The sequence below is a fragment of the Ammodytes marinus genome (genome assembly GCF_949987685.1).
Source record: "Ammodytes marinus genome assembly, chromosome: 7".
Taxonomy (NCBI): Eukaryota; Metazoa; Chordata; class Actinopteri; order Uranoscopiformes; family Ammodytidae; genus Ammodytes; species Ammodytes marinus.
In genome coordinates this window covers 23,961,690-23,974,721 of record NC_137211.1, presented here as the reverse complement: position 1 = coordinate 23,974,721, position 13,032 = coordinate 23,961,690, and the positions used below count along the sequence as shown (strand labels likewise).

General features: G+C 40.1%; 1 protein-coding gene across 1 annotated transcript in view; it reads right to left on the bottom strand.

The window, feature by feature from the left end:
- LOC307253357 (rho guanine nucleotide exchange factor 10-like protein) overlaps positions 1 to 13,032 on the bottom strand; it is a 31,034-nt gene that overhangs the window by 8,494 nt on the left and 9,508 nt on the right. The window contains exons 7-22 of the mRNA XM_080031355.1: positions 12,848 to 12,984; positions 8,552 to 8,665; positions 8,174 to 8,282; positions 7,647 to 7,750; positions 7,085 to 7,162; positions 6,234 to 6,413; positions 5,764 to 5,880; positions 4,993 to 5,085; positions 4,087 to 4,257; positions 3,842 to 3,987; positions 3,273 to 3,436; positions 2,713 to 2,828; positions 1,647 to 1,774; positions 1,434 to 1,534; positions 941 to 1,062; positions 51 to 137 (exon numbers count right to left, since the gene is read on the bottom strand). Coding sequence (XP_079887481.1) covers positions 51 to 137; positions 941 to 1,062; positions 1,434 to 1,534; positions 1,647 to 1,774; positions 2,713 to 2,828; positions 3,273 to 3,436; positions 3,842 to 3,987; positions 4,087 to 4,257; positions 4,993 to 5,085; positions 5,764 to 5,880; positions 6,234 to 6,413; positions 7,085 to 7,162; positions 7,647 to 7,750; positions 8,174 to 8,282; positions 8,552 to 8,665; positions 12,848 to 12,984 — 1,967 coding nt within the window. The remainder of the gene's footprint in view (positions 1 to 50; positions 138 to 940; positions 1,063 to 1,433; positions 1,535 to 1,646; positions 1,775 to 2,712; positions 2,829 to 3,272; positions 3,437 to 3,841; positions 3,988 to 4,086; positions 4,258 to 4,992; positions 5,086 to 5,763; positions 5,881 to 6,233; positions 6,414 to 7,084; positions 7,163 to 7,646; positions 7,751 to 8,173; positions 8,283 to 8,551; positions 8,666 to 12,847; positions 12,985 to 13,032) is intronic.

The window sequence follows — 13,032 nt, the reverse complement described above, 5'->3', positions numbered from 1 at the left end:
AATCTGGAGGTGGACCTCTACAAGCCATACTGCAGCTGAGTTGTACTCACCCAGAGGTAACCCTGTGGTAGGGACGTACTGGCCGTGCAGAAACCCAGCAGGCTGGACCTAGACGGGCTGTGAAGAGCTGCCTCCAGCTACACAACACAGAGAGACACATCACATTTACTGTAAGACCCCAAAGTATGTACAAGCAGTACAGGAGAAGTTCCTTGTTTAACAGATACAGTAGGAGGCCAAAGACAACATGGATATATTTTTAATATTTTTCATCGTGATGAAAAAATGCTAAATGACTGAACAGATTGTGAAACGGTTTCAAAGAAAATAAGACAAGTGATTAAGAGAGAATACACAACAGGGATTCCAGGTCACTCCCATAGAACTATTATGGCAGCATGTAATTAAAGAAGATCACAAGAAGATAGAATTTACTATATACTAAATATACTACTGATATACTACTGATGTACTACTTATTGCTAAACATGATGTGGATACATTGTTCAATTAATAAATAGAAAAGCCTATAGATATATCAATTAAAATACCTTATCTATAAATAAGTCATTTCAACATCAAATAAACATGTGCACAACCCACAGCATCACTCAGCCTTGTAAAAGGATCAAACACAGAGACAACTGATCTGATACTAGAGAGTCAGAAACATTGTGAAAATGGATTTTCAAGATTTGCGATGGTTTCATCATCTGCTAATGATGTTTCACGCTTTGTTTTTCAGGAATCGTTTTTTATGTTGAAACCATTTCTGCTTTCAGCGTCAGTATGACGTAAATATCAGTTCTTCAAAGCCTCAGACTCAATGATGTGTTTGGGTAAGAAGAATGATACAACACCAGAATATAGTATGGCTGATCTGAGACCTGTTAGCTCAACCAATGTCTGCCTCTTTGTAACAACATCTAGTAGCTCTCACCTTCAGTGTGTGGGTTTTGGAGAAGAATACAGGAAGTCTGCAGGTCAACAGTGGACAACTAAATGGAGCTTTTGTCTTCATATCTTCTTCAGCACATTGCCACCCTGGAGTGTTTTCTTGTCCTGAGCAGAAGAAAACACACACACACACACACACACACAAACACACACACACACACACACACACACACACACACACACACACACACACACACACACACACACACACACACACACACACACACACACACACACACACACACACACACACACACACCCAAGGTTTTCAAAATCTGAACCAATTACAAATATGGTGACAAACCATATGTGGACACCAACTTTTTCCTAATACACCTACAGTCGGTTCAGTATACAGAAAATGTGAGAGTCACCGTATGACAGTGTTGGATATAAACTGAACATACGATACGTGTGATAATCTCGGGTTGAATCACTCTCAGTCCTTATTCACTCTCACACAGTGGTGGACTTACTCTGCGCTATCTTGGCGAGGTGGAGCCAGTTCACCCAGGAGATCTTACTGAGGGGACTGGGAGTGTTGAAGACCACCATGATGCTCACTGGACGACCAGACCTGGGAGCAAAAAAACAAGCACAGTGGAAATCAAACAACATGAACATAAAAAAAAACACTTTACGTTTAAAGACTACACACAGCTGTCTGGTGGAACCTGACTGTCACTCACTTGTCAGGTCTGCCTGGTACCGACAGACGCAGGCGACACTTGTTGGCGTTCTGGATCTCCTCCTCCTTCAGACGGATGAGCCTCTGCAGAGCCAGACACCAGTCCTGAGACACTGTGGTGTTCAGGTTCTGTCACAATCACACAAGAGGGGAGAAGAAGAGTCTTTGTTATTTTTTATTAGTAGTATGTCTTTATAAACATCTTAACAAATCAAATGCTGAATTGGATCGCACTGTACATTATCAGAATTGGGTCTGATTTTTTTGTGTGTGGGTATTTATCATTTCCATCAGTGTTGATGTAGTTGTACTTATAAGGTTAATTGAGATCTGGGAATACTGCGATTTATCAATAATAATAGTTACAAACCATAGCACATTTACAAAGTGTTTATACAACACATTATATAAAAACATAAAACTACATTCAAATAAACTCAAAAATCAAATCAAAAAAGCAATTTTGAAAAAGGGAGTTTCTGAAAGCATCTGAGCAAGATGTCATTACCAACTGTTCAGCAACTGTCTGGGCCGATGATTAGTATTTCTGCCTCACTATTACTTTTGAGAAAAGTCTGAGAAATCCACTTTTAGTTAAATCGAAAAACATTGTTGGAGTGATTCAATTTTCTGATAATGGTTTTGCAGTGTCATGGCTTACATAAGTCAGTAATCAGCTAACGCAAAAACACTTTTCTTTTTCTCTCCAGAGCATGTTATGATCGGTGGCATTACAGAACTTCACTGTAAATAATGGATGTGAAGAGTTAGTTTTTACATTGGTCTGCTGAAGAGGGACAGTTTAGTCATGCCCACCTTAAATCTCAGGTTGACACATTAGTGTTAGTCAACATAATATGTAGAACTGTCCCTAATAACATTTTTTGGGCTTTGAAAATTTGAAAATGACCAGAGAATATTCAAAGCAATGCCTTTCAATACTGGATAAGGCTTTAATTGCCATGGCAACGAATGAGGCTTAGAAGCATTCAGGTCAGCTTTAATAACGTGAATGTGGTCATTGACGTTGCATAGTGAAGTGAATTTAGAACAATAAGAGTTGTTACCTGGTAGATTCCATGGAGCGTGCCCACCAGCAGAGAGACCTCCTCCACCACAGACAGGTCATGCTGCAGCTCCTCCAGCTCAGAGTAGAGTCTGGGAGGACCCAGGAACACTTTACCTGAAACACAGGGAGACAGCTTCAGTATCAGTGGACCATTGAAACACCATCTACCTTGTAATGATTCTTTATTGACCACTAGTGATCAATTCATGACTGGGATGGACCACTACTACCCTTTACCAGTTCTGACTGACACTATCAGTTAATTCATACTGGATAGTTAATAACTTAAGAACAGCTTCTTCCCCAGAGCCATAACTACTCTAAACTATGACAGTAATGTCCAGTGCATCATCAACCCCCCTCTCTACTCTTCTCCTAATACCCTGTTCAATCATTAATTTGCAGTGCAATATATTTTATATATGTATATGTACATACACTGGCACATATTTTAGCTATAATGTATTGGTATGAATACATTCAGATCCTATTAGCTGTGTCTGCGTGGGTGGAGGGCATTTAAAGGCCAGATGTTGAGCCGTGGATGATGAACAGTACCTGTGCTGGAGGTGGAGCTGTGGCGTCTGGAGGAGATGAGACTGTCCCTGCTCTGGAGACTGTCCTGTCCCACCTCCACCACCTGGGTGTTCAGCAGAGGAGCGCACCACTTCACTGTGTACTTAGGACCAACAGGCACCAGGCTGTTGATGTCAGGAGGCCCCCTGGTGGACAGACACCAGAGTTCTATGTTAAAAATCACAAAGCCTCCAGACTCAGCCAAAGAAGGTGTTATGTTGTAATGTTAACTGCTCCAAAAACAGCAACGTCTCACATTTTATTTCAAAAGGCACAATGCAAAAGTACTACATATAAGAATTACAGCTAAAGCTTGACTTCACTTTTGACGGAGCAAGGTTAGTAGTGTTCCTCTGCCTTTAGTCTTTGTACGAAGCTAGGCTTAGATTTGACCTACCTATGTAAAGGACACTCGGACACGAGACATATATTCATCAATTTTTTTTTAATGTTCCATTCAGTGACAACTAAAACCCAAAACACACACACACATTCATCCAAAACTACACACTCTTTTAATATGAGCTTTAACGACCAAAACAGCTACCTACTTGAGGTTGACGTTGGCACAGATGAGCGTGTCGTTGAGGAGGAAGACCTTCCTCTCCTTGGACTTGAGAACTTGACCTCTGTCGCCGTAAACGATTTCAGTGAGAAGTTCACACTGAATCAGCTGCCTCTGCTCTGAGTTCAGAAGCTGGAGGCAACACAGAGCAATTCAATGATTATTCATGATCTAAAACTGACAAGATAAAGGCTTTACTACTATGGGTTATTATAATGCATCATGTGTCACCTTGTTGAGGTTGCGGTCCCCCACGCTGTGTGCTAACTGCTGGATCTCAGCCTCCTGATCAGCCAGACGTTTCTGTTCGTTGAGTTTCTCTGCCAGAGTCTCCAGCTCAGTGAGAGCCAGCTGCAGGGGCAGCCGGTCAGCGTGGGACTTTGGAGTGTTCTTCAACATGTCCTAATACATAGTAATGAACAGAGATGGACAGAGAGTTCAAGGCATGGGGGGGGGGGGGGGGGTCAGGTCCTTTTGATTCCCAAAGAAATTGCAAGAGACAAATCAATGACCATAAATAGAACTGGCTATGTTCCTTCTGAAATAACATGTCAAATCTTTTTACACATCATGTCTTTGATGAGTTATTAGTCTTATGACGGACATTTGATTCAATGTAAGTAAATTGTATGACAGTCTCAGACAGCAGCAGCCTGATAAAAGCACAAGTAGAGATCTGATAAACATCAACTTTTTATCTTGAGTAAACAGTTTTTCTTTAGATACAAGTAACCATTTTCCATTGTTATGCCCGCTGTAACTGTTGAGGATGGTAGGATAAGAGAATCAACATATACGTTGAAACCCACTTGTCTTTGTTTTGTAACAGCAGGTGTAAAGGGGGATATTTGTAGCCATGTTCAGTCTCTAATACCCACAATGTACTGCAGAGAGTGGCTGCCTTGTACTTCCTCACTTCCCCGTCAGAAACTCCAACACAAAATTTCAGTCCTTGAAATGAAACCAAAAGTCTCCACTTGACCGCACACACCAAATAGACTGGAGGTTATTGTTTCCTCTCCATTTCATTTGACACTATTATCTTATACCTCTATTGATAAAGCTGACCATACAACAGCAGGGAACAGAGAGACTGAGTATGCATTCACTGCTGTCTCTGTTGTGTCAGTCACTCACCTGCAGCAGCAGAATGAACTGAGGGAAGCGCTGGATGGGTTTGACCATCAGGCCGTACAGAGTGATTCTGTCTGGACTGGACGCCTGCTTCTTCTGTAAGGCACAGGGAAAATACATTGTCACTTTCCTCCGGATAAAAAAAAAAGTGTCTGGTGTTATAAAACAAGGGGTTCAACTTCAACATGGATCTGCACTTCTTTCATGCGCTATTTTCTTAGTAAAACATTGAGCATATTGAGCATGAACTGCTTCAGGCAACAACCTTAACCAGGTTTCGAAAATTCTCCAGTTTTCTCATTTAAATCTCCCAGACAGTCTGTGTCATTTCACGGTTGTACGGTTATGATGGTATAGGTCTTCCTCTGAAGAATGGCCCGGACCACTTTTATCAGGTTTGTTTGACTGTGATACTTTACTCTCTCTCTTGTTACAGCTTACAGGGCGCACTTCACTTACAGTAGATCTATATTATAATTACTGACATATGTAGTCCTTTGTATTGCTCTGGACCCAAATACTGAAATGTATTGCCTGGGTGTTGTTGAGCTTTAATGCTGGTTGTCAAATTTGAAATGTCTACTCTCAGTGATTGGAAAATGCTGGAGGTGTATTGGTCAAAATAAAAGCATTGGATAAAACAGATGGGTTTCACTTCTGTCAGACGGACAAGTGAAACACAGGACTGAAACCTCTCCAGAGCAGACAGGGTCTAACAGGTCACAGTGGGCTAACTGCATGGTTTATATGGTTTAATAAACAAAGTGTGAACACCTTCAGAAAGTCCAGGAAAGCAGGCTTAGACATGCAGGCCTTCTTGATCAGAGCCATGGCGTTGGTGAAGTTGTTGATGTAGTCACTGTACACGTCCAGCACCATGGACTTTGAAAACTGTGGAGGACATAGGAGTGTGACATCAGGACACATAAGTCATCCCACTGTTTATTTTTTACACACACTGATGTAACACAACCTCTGCAAACACCTCTAGTGAAGATGTTCTCTGCTGGTGAAATAAACTTCACTTTCAACACTATGACTCCTTGTGTGTGTTTTAATCCGTAGTATTATTCCCACTCAGAGGAAAGCAAAGTGAAAAGGGACAGAAATTAAACAAGGAATTAATGAAGGAAGGAAGGAAAGAAAGAAAGAAAGAAAGAAAGAAAGAAAGAAAGAAAGAAAGAAAGAAAGAAAGAAAGAAAGAAAGAAAGAAAGAAAGAAAGAAAGAGGTTTGCGTGACTGACCGAGGCTACAAACAGGTCTCCTATCTTCTCGCTGTGATCCCACTCTGCCACGCGTGACGCCATGGCGATCTGGAACATGGAGTGGCACTGAGTGATCTCCTGCAGTCGGTAGAAGATCTGATGGACCTTCTTGGTGCTGAGGATCATGTTCTGAGGCTCCAGCAAAGGCTTCTGGTACTCCTGGTAGACACAAAGTATAGGTCAGCTTGGCATACTGTATGTACTTCTGTGGTTATGTTACTTCCTGCTTCAACCAGGGTCTCGTGGGATTAGACAGCAATTTTTTTTCTTTCTGTCTTGCTTATGATCAAACTGTATACTTTGACATACTTGTTTCTCACTTATAAGCTAAATAATGACTTAATATGTAACTTATCAGGATTTGAAGGTATCCGTTTATTAAAGGTGAAGTAAGCGATTTATTTATGTTAATATAAGTATTAAATCGCTCTTTATTCATACAGTGATCACTTATATAGTGTGCGCGTTTCATAAAGCCGATCTCTCGTTCACTTGCTCTGCATGTAATCGTCAAATAAACTTTTCGGGGATCCCACTACTAATAACCAATCAGAAGAGAGAATGATACAAACCGGCACCCGCCTCACTGCCGGTGCACGTGCAGAGCGACAGATGGGTGAATGTGTATGCGCCTACAATGGTGGAGCAGGTAAAAATCCTTCCCAATGTCTGTTTTGATGGTTTGATCACACTTATGGATCTGAGATGATGCTAGATAACTCGCTCCAGAAACGGCTGCACTCTCTGTTTCTTTGACTTTTAATGTTGTCCAATAAAAAAAACGAGCTTCCATAGTAGCATGTAGAGGTCTCCCTGTTGATGTGACTCACCAGTAGGATTCTCTTGAGAGAGTCCAGGTAGCTGCTCTCACTCTGCACAATGGAGCTCAGGATGAGACGCCTGACCACCTGGAAGAGGCAGCGAGAAACTCTTAAAACATCTGCAATAACTATTACAAAATGATTAATGTACAGTACTGTCCCTCTATATGTATGCTTGTATTAAAATAATGACAGCGTATCAAATAACAACTTGTGCCAGGGAAATAAATAAAAGTTGTCTAGGTAAAGAAAAACGGAATTGCTATACTATAATGATTTACATAAAACAGCAAAGTAGCGATAAATTAGTGAATGAAAACAGTTTTTGTGTTTTAAAGAGATAGTGTGTGGTTCAGAGAAGTATTTGCCCACTAAGTAAGAATTTACGCTATGTATAGTCATTGCATATTTAAGGTAAAATTGATCAATGTTGATTATCGGAAGCAGAGAACTTGTAATGGATGTAATAGTATGCATATAAAGTATATTGTGCTGTCTTTATAACATAAGCTAACTATGAATGATATGCTCATTTTCAAACACAGGAGCACACACACACACACACACACACCTGCTGACTGCTGAGCCCTTCTGGCATGGGGCAGAGTTGTGGTGGTGGATGCTTTAACTCACACACGGACACATCCATGTAACCTGCATCATCTTTTCCCTCACCTGCAGAAATCAAACACAACCGCTTTAGAGAAAAAAAACACAAAATAATCTGTCATGGCTACTCTGTCACAAACATTCACAATAGCTGCAACTCATGTTTGTTTGTTTGTTTCCTTCAGTGTTATGTTAATTGTTACTTCTATGCACCACAACTGAATATTTTCTTAAATGGTAGCAATTATTTTTTAAGACTTCCTTGGGTGGGTGCTGTTTGTCTTCTGAAAGTGTTAGTGGAAACATTTCCGCCAATTATCAGTTCTGTCTCATGCTATGTGTGTGTGTGTGTGTCTGTTGTCTACACATTCCTTGTCAGGACTGTTCCTAAATGTCTGCACATGCACGAGAAGAAATGCATCAATTCCTTTTAACACACACGGAACAGGTTAGGTGTCCTTGTTAATGCCATGTGTGCAGTTTGTTTACCTGTGGAGTCCTTCCTCTGCAGGAATGACATTTTGCGAAACATGGCTAGCTTTGTTTTTTCTAAACCGTCCTTGGTGCCATTCCTCGCCGCTTTCATCAACTGCTGCACCTGGAAAACACAACGATAGCACAGAAATACAACCAAGGTTACTGCAGATAATGAAAACCAAAACAAATGGAACAAATAGGATTTGTTATTTGTTTCAAATTCTATTTGACTTCTTCTCAAAACTAAAATCAGGCCTTTGCATCACATTAGACTGTTGGTCGACAACATGTGTCTTGTTCTCCCTCCCTCGAAAAGACTCAGTTGTATCCATGAGTAAGAGGAGGAGAATGGGAGGGAAACATTAGTGAATAAGTACTTAAGAGTCCTACCTTGGTGTCACAGTTCTGTTTGATCTGGGCCACATGGGGTGTATTGAGACGCACAGCCAAATCCTTCTTGGTGCCAGCGCAACGCTCCTTCAGCCCGCGCACATCTGCAGGCAGCTGGCAGACCAACACCAAAACACAGAGCACAGACACAGTGTTCCAGATTAAAACACCTGGAAATAGCTCATTCCAAGAGGAAAACCAAAACCAACATCCTATCCCGAGGTCATAGCACAATGTTTACTGTGTGTAGCTCTTCACATTAATCTTTGTGACACCGATACAACCTGTTAAAACATCTTCAAATATAACCAAACTTTCAACCAACACACTAAAGAGTAGCATCCCCTCTCAATCCTGGCCCCTGCATGTGCTTACTTGCACTTGGTATTTATACACCACAGACTGATGGGCAAACTTCTCCAAATGCATTTATGTATTCAATGCCTGTCTGAACAATTCACAGCCACACACATTAACTTTGTCTGAAAGATTGAACTGTAAATTTCAGTTAAAAATCTATGAAATAAAAAGTCAAGTTCTCCAGACTTCAGAGTCCATCTGTACTCAAGTAGTAATGTGAGCTCTAGTTATTGTTTTTTTTTCTTTCACTTAGATAATAATAGTCTTGGAAGACAGAAGACACCTACCTCACATATCTGTCAATATCTTGCATTTGGACAAATCCATTTCAATTACTCCCCCTTTCAAAACCCGTCTTCAAACATTCACACACATCTCCACACTGAAGGGCTTACTCAAGTTACGCTGTGTCCTTTTTTTCAAAACACACACACACACAGGCGCAGAGTGGGGAAAGTCCAACAGGAGGAGAAACACATGGTGACAGAAGCAGAAGACAGAAGTGCTGACATAGCGAGGGACTGCCAGAAAAAAAATCACTTCCTCTTTTGATCCGACCAGGTTTCATTCACACTGTCTATATATACTCTGCTATATGAACTAGCTCCGGTGTAGCCCCCGCAAAGGTGATTTTTGGGTTGGACCAATATGGACTTTTGAAGGTCACTGCCCACCGATTTTGCACCCACCTGGTCCTGCTTGACGCCCACTGTAACTATTACAGTCTTTTTTCAATTGCTCACACACATAGTAGAGTGCAAGTTTATTATTTCTCATTTACAAAGTTTTCTCACACCTACCAAAGAAGAGACATGAATAATATTTCAATATATTGCAAACACCTAGTAGCAGCCTATTGAAAAGCTCTCTCAATTTGAAATATCATCAGCACTTGTTTTAACTCTGAAATACATTTTAATTTAATTCTCAACCTATAAAAGAGGTAAAAAGATTGTAGTTGGCAACAAGCACGGATCAAGGAGGCAACCAACACTTGCATTTGCACTCTTGGCAAACACCATTTACTGTATATATTTGTGTGTGTGATACCACAACAGAATGCTTAACTGTAGTTTTACCAAAGCCATTTTCAATACAGCAACTCACTTTCAAAATAAACATTTTGATTTCTGGCCCAAACGGGTGACAGGGGGAGAATCTTCACAGCATATCAGGAGGCTCCTATTGTGGAAATTTTGATTGTGGGAAGTAATATAATATAAGGTCAGCCGCCATTGCTGACTGAGTGACATTTGTCAATGTGAATAGTGGTCAGTGTTGCATCATGGGCCACATCCTCATATGGAATCTGGTGGCAGTGAAGCAGCTTTAAATAGTACCATTCCAAAGGAAGAGTGGCAATGTTACAGAAGGGCACTCACAATATGTACAGGTACAGATTGGTCACTGACAAAGGATTTGTCTTGCTGCATACAGTAACCTTTATACCTAGGGGGCAAAACCCCTTTTTTTGGAAAAACAGACATGGAGCGTTGTAAAAGGTTGTTCACCAGAAATGATATCCAGGACCTTCCAGGATCCCAACCTGGGTGGACAACCTGGTCAACAAGCTGCTGGAAAGCTACAGGGGGCCGACATAGAGCAAATCAGAACCACTGTTTAAGTGAATTTTTTAAACTTATAGATATCATTATGAAACTTTGCAAGTTGATTACTGACATTAGAACAACAACTTTTTGTATTACAGTATTTTCCAAAAAGTTTGAATAAATATGAAAAATCATCAATATCTTACTAATGATGCGTACATTTGCATATCTGCAAAGCCCCAAAATCTAGATGTTGGACAAAAGCAGAGTCAATTTGTTTTTACATTTTTAAAACAAAACAAGTGTCCAACTGCCTGAAGCTTTTCCTAATCACAGTTCAAATTTGATCAATAACCCATAGAAAATGAATTTTTTACACTGTTTTTTCCAAGGGAATGGCTAGCCGTTTCCTAAAATACCAGCTGGAGACTCCAAAAGGACACTTTTGGTCCATGGCACATGAAATGTAACTGTGTAAAAAATGTATTTTCTATGGGTTATTGATCAAATTTGAACTGTGATTAGGAAAGGCTTCAGGCAGTTGGACACTTGTTTTGTTTTCAAAATTTAAAAACAAATTGACTTTGTTTTCTTCCAACATCTAGATTTTGGGGCTTTGCAGATATGCAAATTTACGCATCATTAGTAAGATATTGATGATTTTTCATATTTATTTAAACATTTTCGAAAATACTGTAATACAAAAAGTTTTTGTTTTAATGTCAGTAATCAACTGGCAAAGTTTCATAATGATATCTATAAGTTAAAAAAATTCCCCATTAGCCCATCCCCATTCACCCCCATTTACTTAAACAGGTTCTGATTTGCTATGTCGGCCCGCTGTAGCTTTCCAGCAGCTTGTTGACAAGGTTGTCCACCCAGGTTGTGATCGTGGAAGGTCCTAGATGTCATTTTTGGTGAACAACCTTTTACAACGCTCCATGTCCATAAAATCACTTTGCCCCCTGGGTATTAAGTGTGGTCCTTTGCTATATAACAGCAATAAGCCCAATCAACAGCATTTACCAAATTACCTAAATGATTACCCATGTCCAGTTTTGGGACAATATCTTCTTAATAAGTATAGTGACTGACTGGTTCACCGCACACCAACGTATGATGGTGCAGTTTCTTCAAGCTTACTCTGCAGATCTAATAGAAGAGCTTTTGTCCTGCTGGATTTGGAACATGACCAAATGTCAAGGCTGGATGCAATAAATGGTGGATGCTTGGCAATCTATGCAGAAAACTGAACTAAAATATACAGTAGGCCTATGCAAAGTACTTTCTGACAACATATTAGAGAACTTTTCTACATGAGTCATGAGGTAACTTCTTCTATGATTTGGTGCTATATAAATAAAAGTAATTTGACTTGATCGATGGATTCTAACACATATCCCCAAATTTCTCGCTCACGATGATGTATGATTGATGCTTACAACAACAGAGCAAGTCTGTTTATGTTTCTCACTCTGAGTCTAACACACTTAAACTACATTTGAAATAAAATAAATATATAAACTACTTGACAATGGTAAGGAACAATAAAGAAAAGGAATGGTGAGCTGCAGAAGTAAAACCACAACCAAACATATAACAATCAAACCAAAAAATAATATAGAAAGCAAAACTAGTTGGAAAAAGTGGAACTAAAATAGCTTTGATGAGCTGGCATCCTGTGTGGCACTGAAATGAAAGCAACCTCTCAAACGTTTCGCCACAGGCACATTATCTATAACTCATAAGATGTTTACATATGATGACCGACCGTAAATGGTAACTTTCAGTGAACAATTCCAATCAAAGGAAGCATTACTGATGGTATTTTTATGGACTAGGGATTTCCTTCCAGAACATCCAGTGGATGTGTGCATGATACTGAAACTTGGTACTGTTAAGCTGGAACTGGAGACAAAGAGATTTTTGCAGTATTTCCTCATTTATCCGTCATGAAGTCAGGGAGAGCAGCTGTTGTCAAAATCAATAATTGTCAAAATCAGTGAATATCTACTCAAACTGATACCAGTCTGTACTCTGTACTCTGTATGTTTGAAATATTCACTGATTTCGACAACTAATCATTTTGACAACAAGCTTTTCTCCAGAATCACTGACTCCACCTTTAATCCTGCAGGGATATTTATCCAACAGAGGGCAGCATAAGACAACTGAGGCCAGAACCTTACTGGTTTTATATTTGTTTATTACATAATATTCCATTATTTTTTGTGTAAGTCCAGGTACCATTACACGTATGAATTGCACATGCAAAGTCCTGCAGTGCTTTTTGAAAAAAAGAAAAAAAATAGACCATCATTTCTTCATCCTATGATAGCGTATACAAAGCATCTTCACATACAGACACAATCTCTCAATGAGTTACCTTGCTGCTGGTGCGGGCTGGGGGAACCGTCTCACTGTCAGACATCTCATCGTAGCTCTCAAACTCACTGGAGCTCCAGCCGTTGGAGCTACGGAGATAAGGTCTCTGGATGTCCTCATAGATGTCGTCAACCACATCTACACATAGAAGCCAAGAGATGGGCATACAATACAGTTTAAACCTTG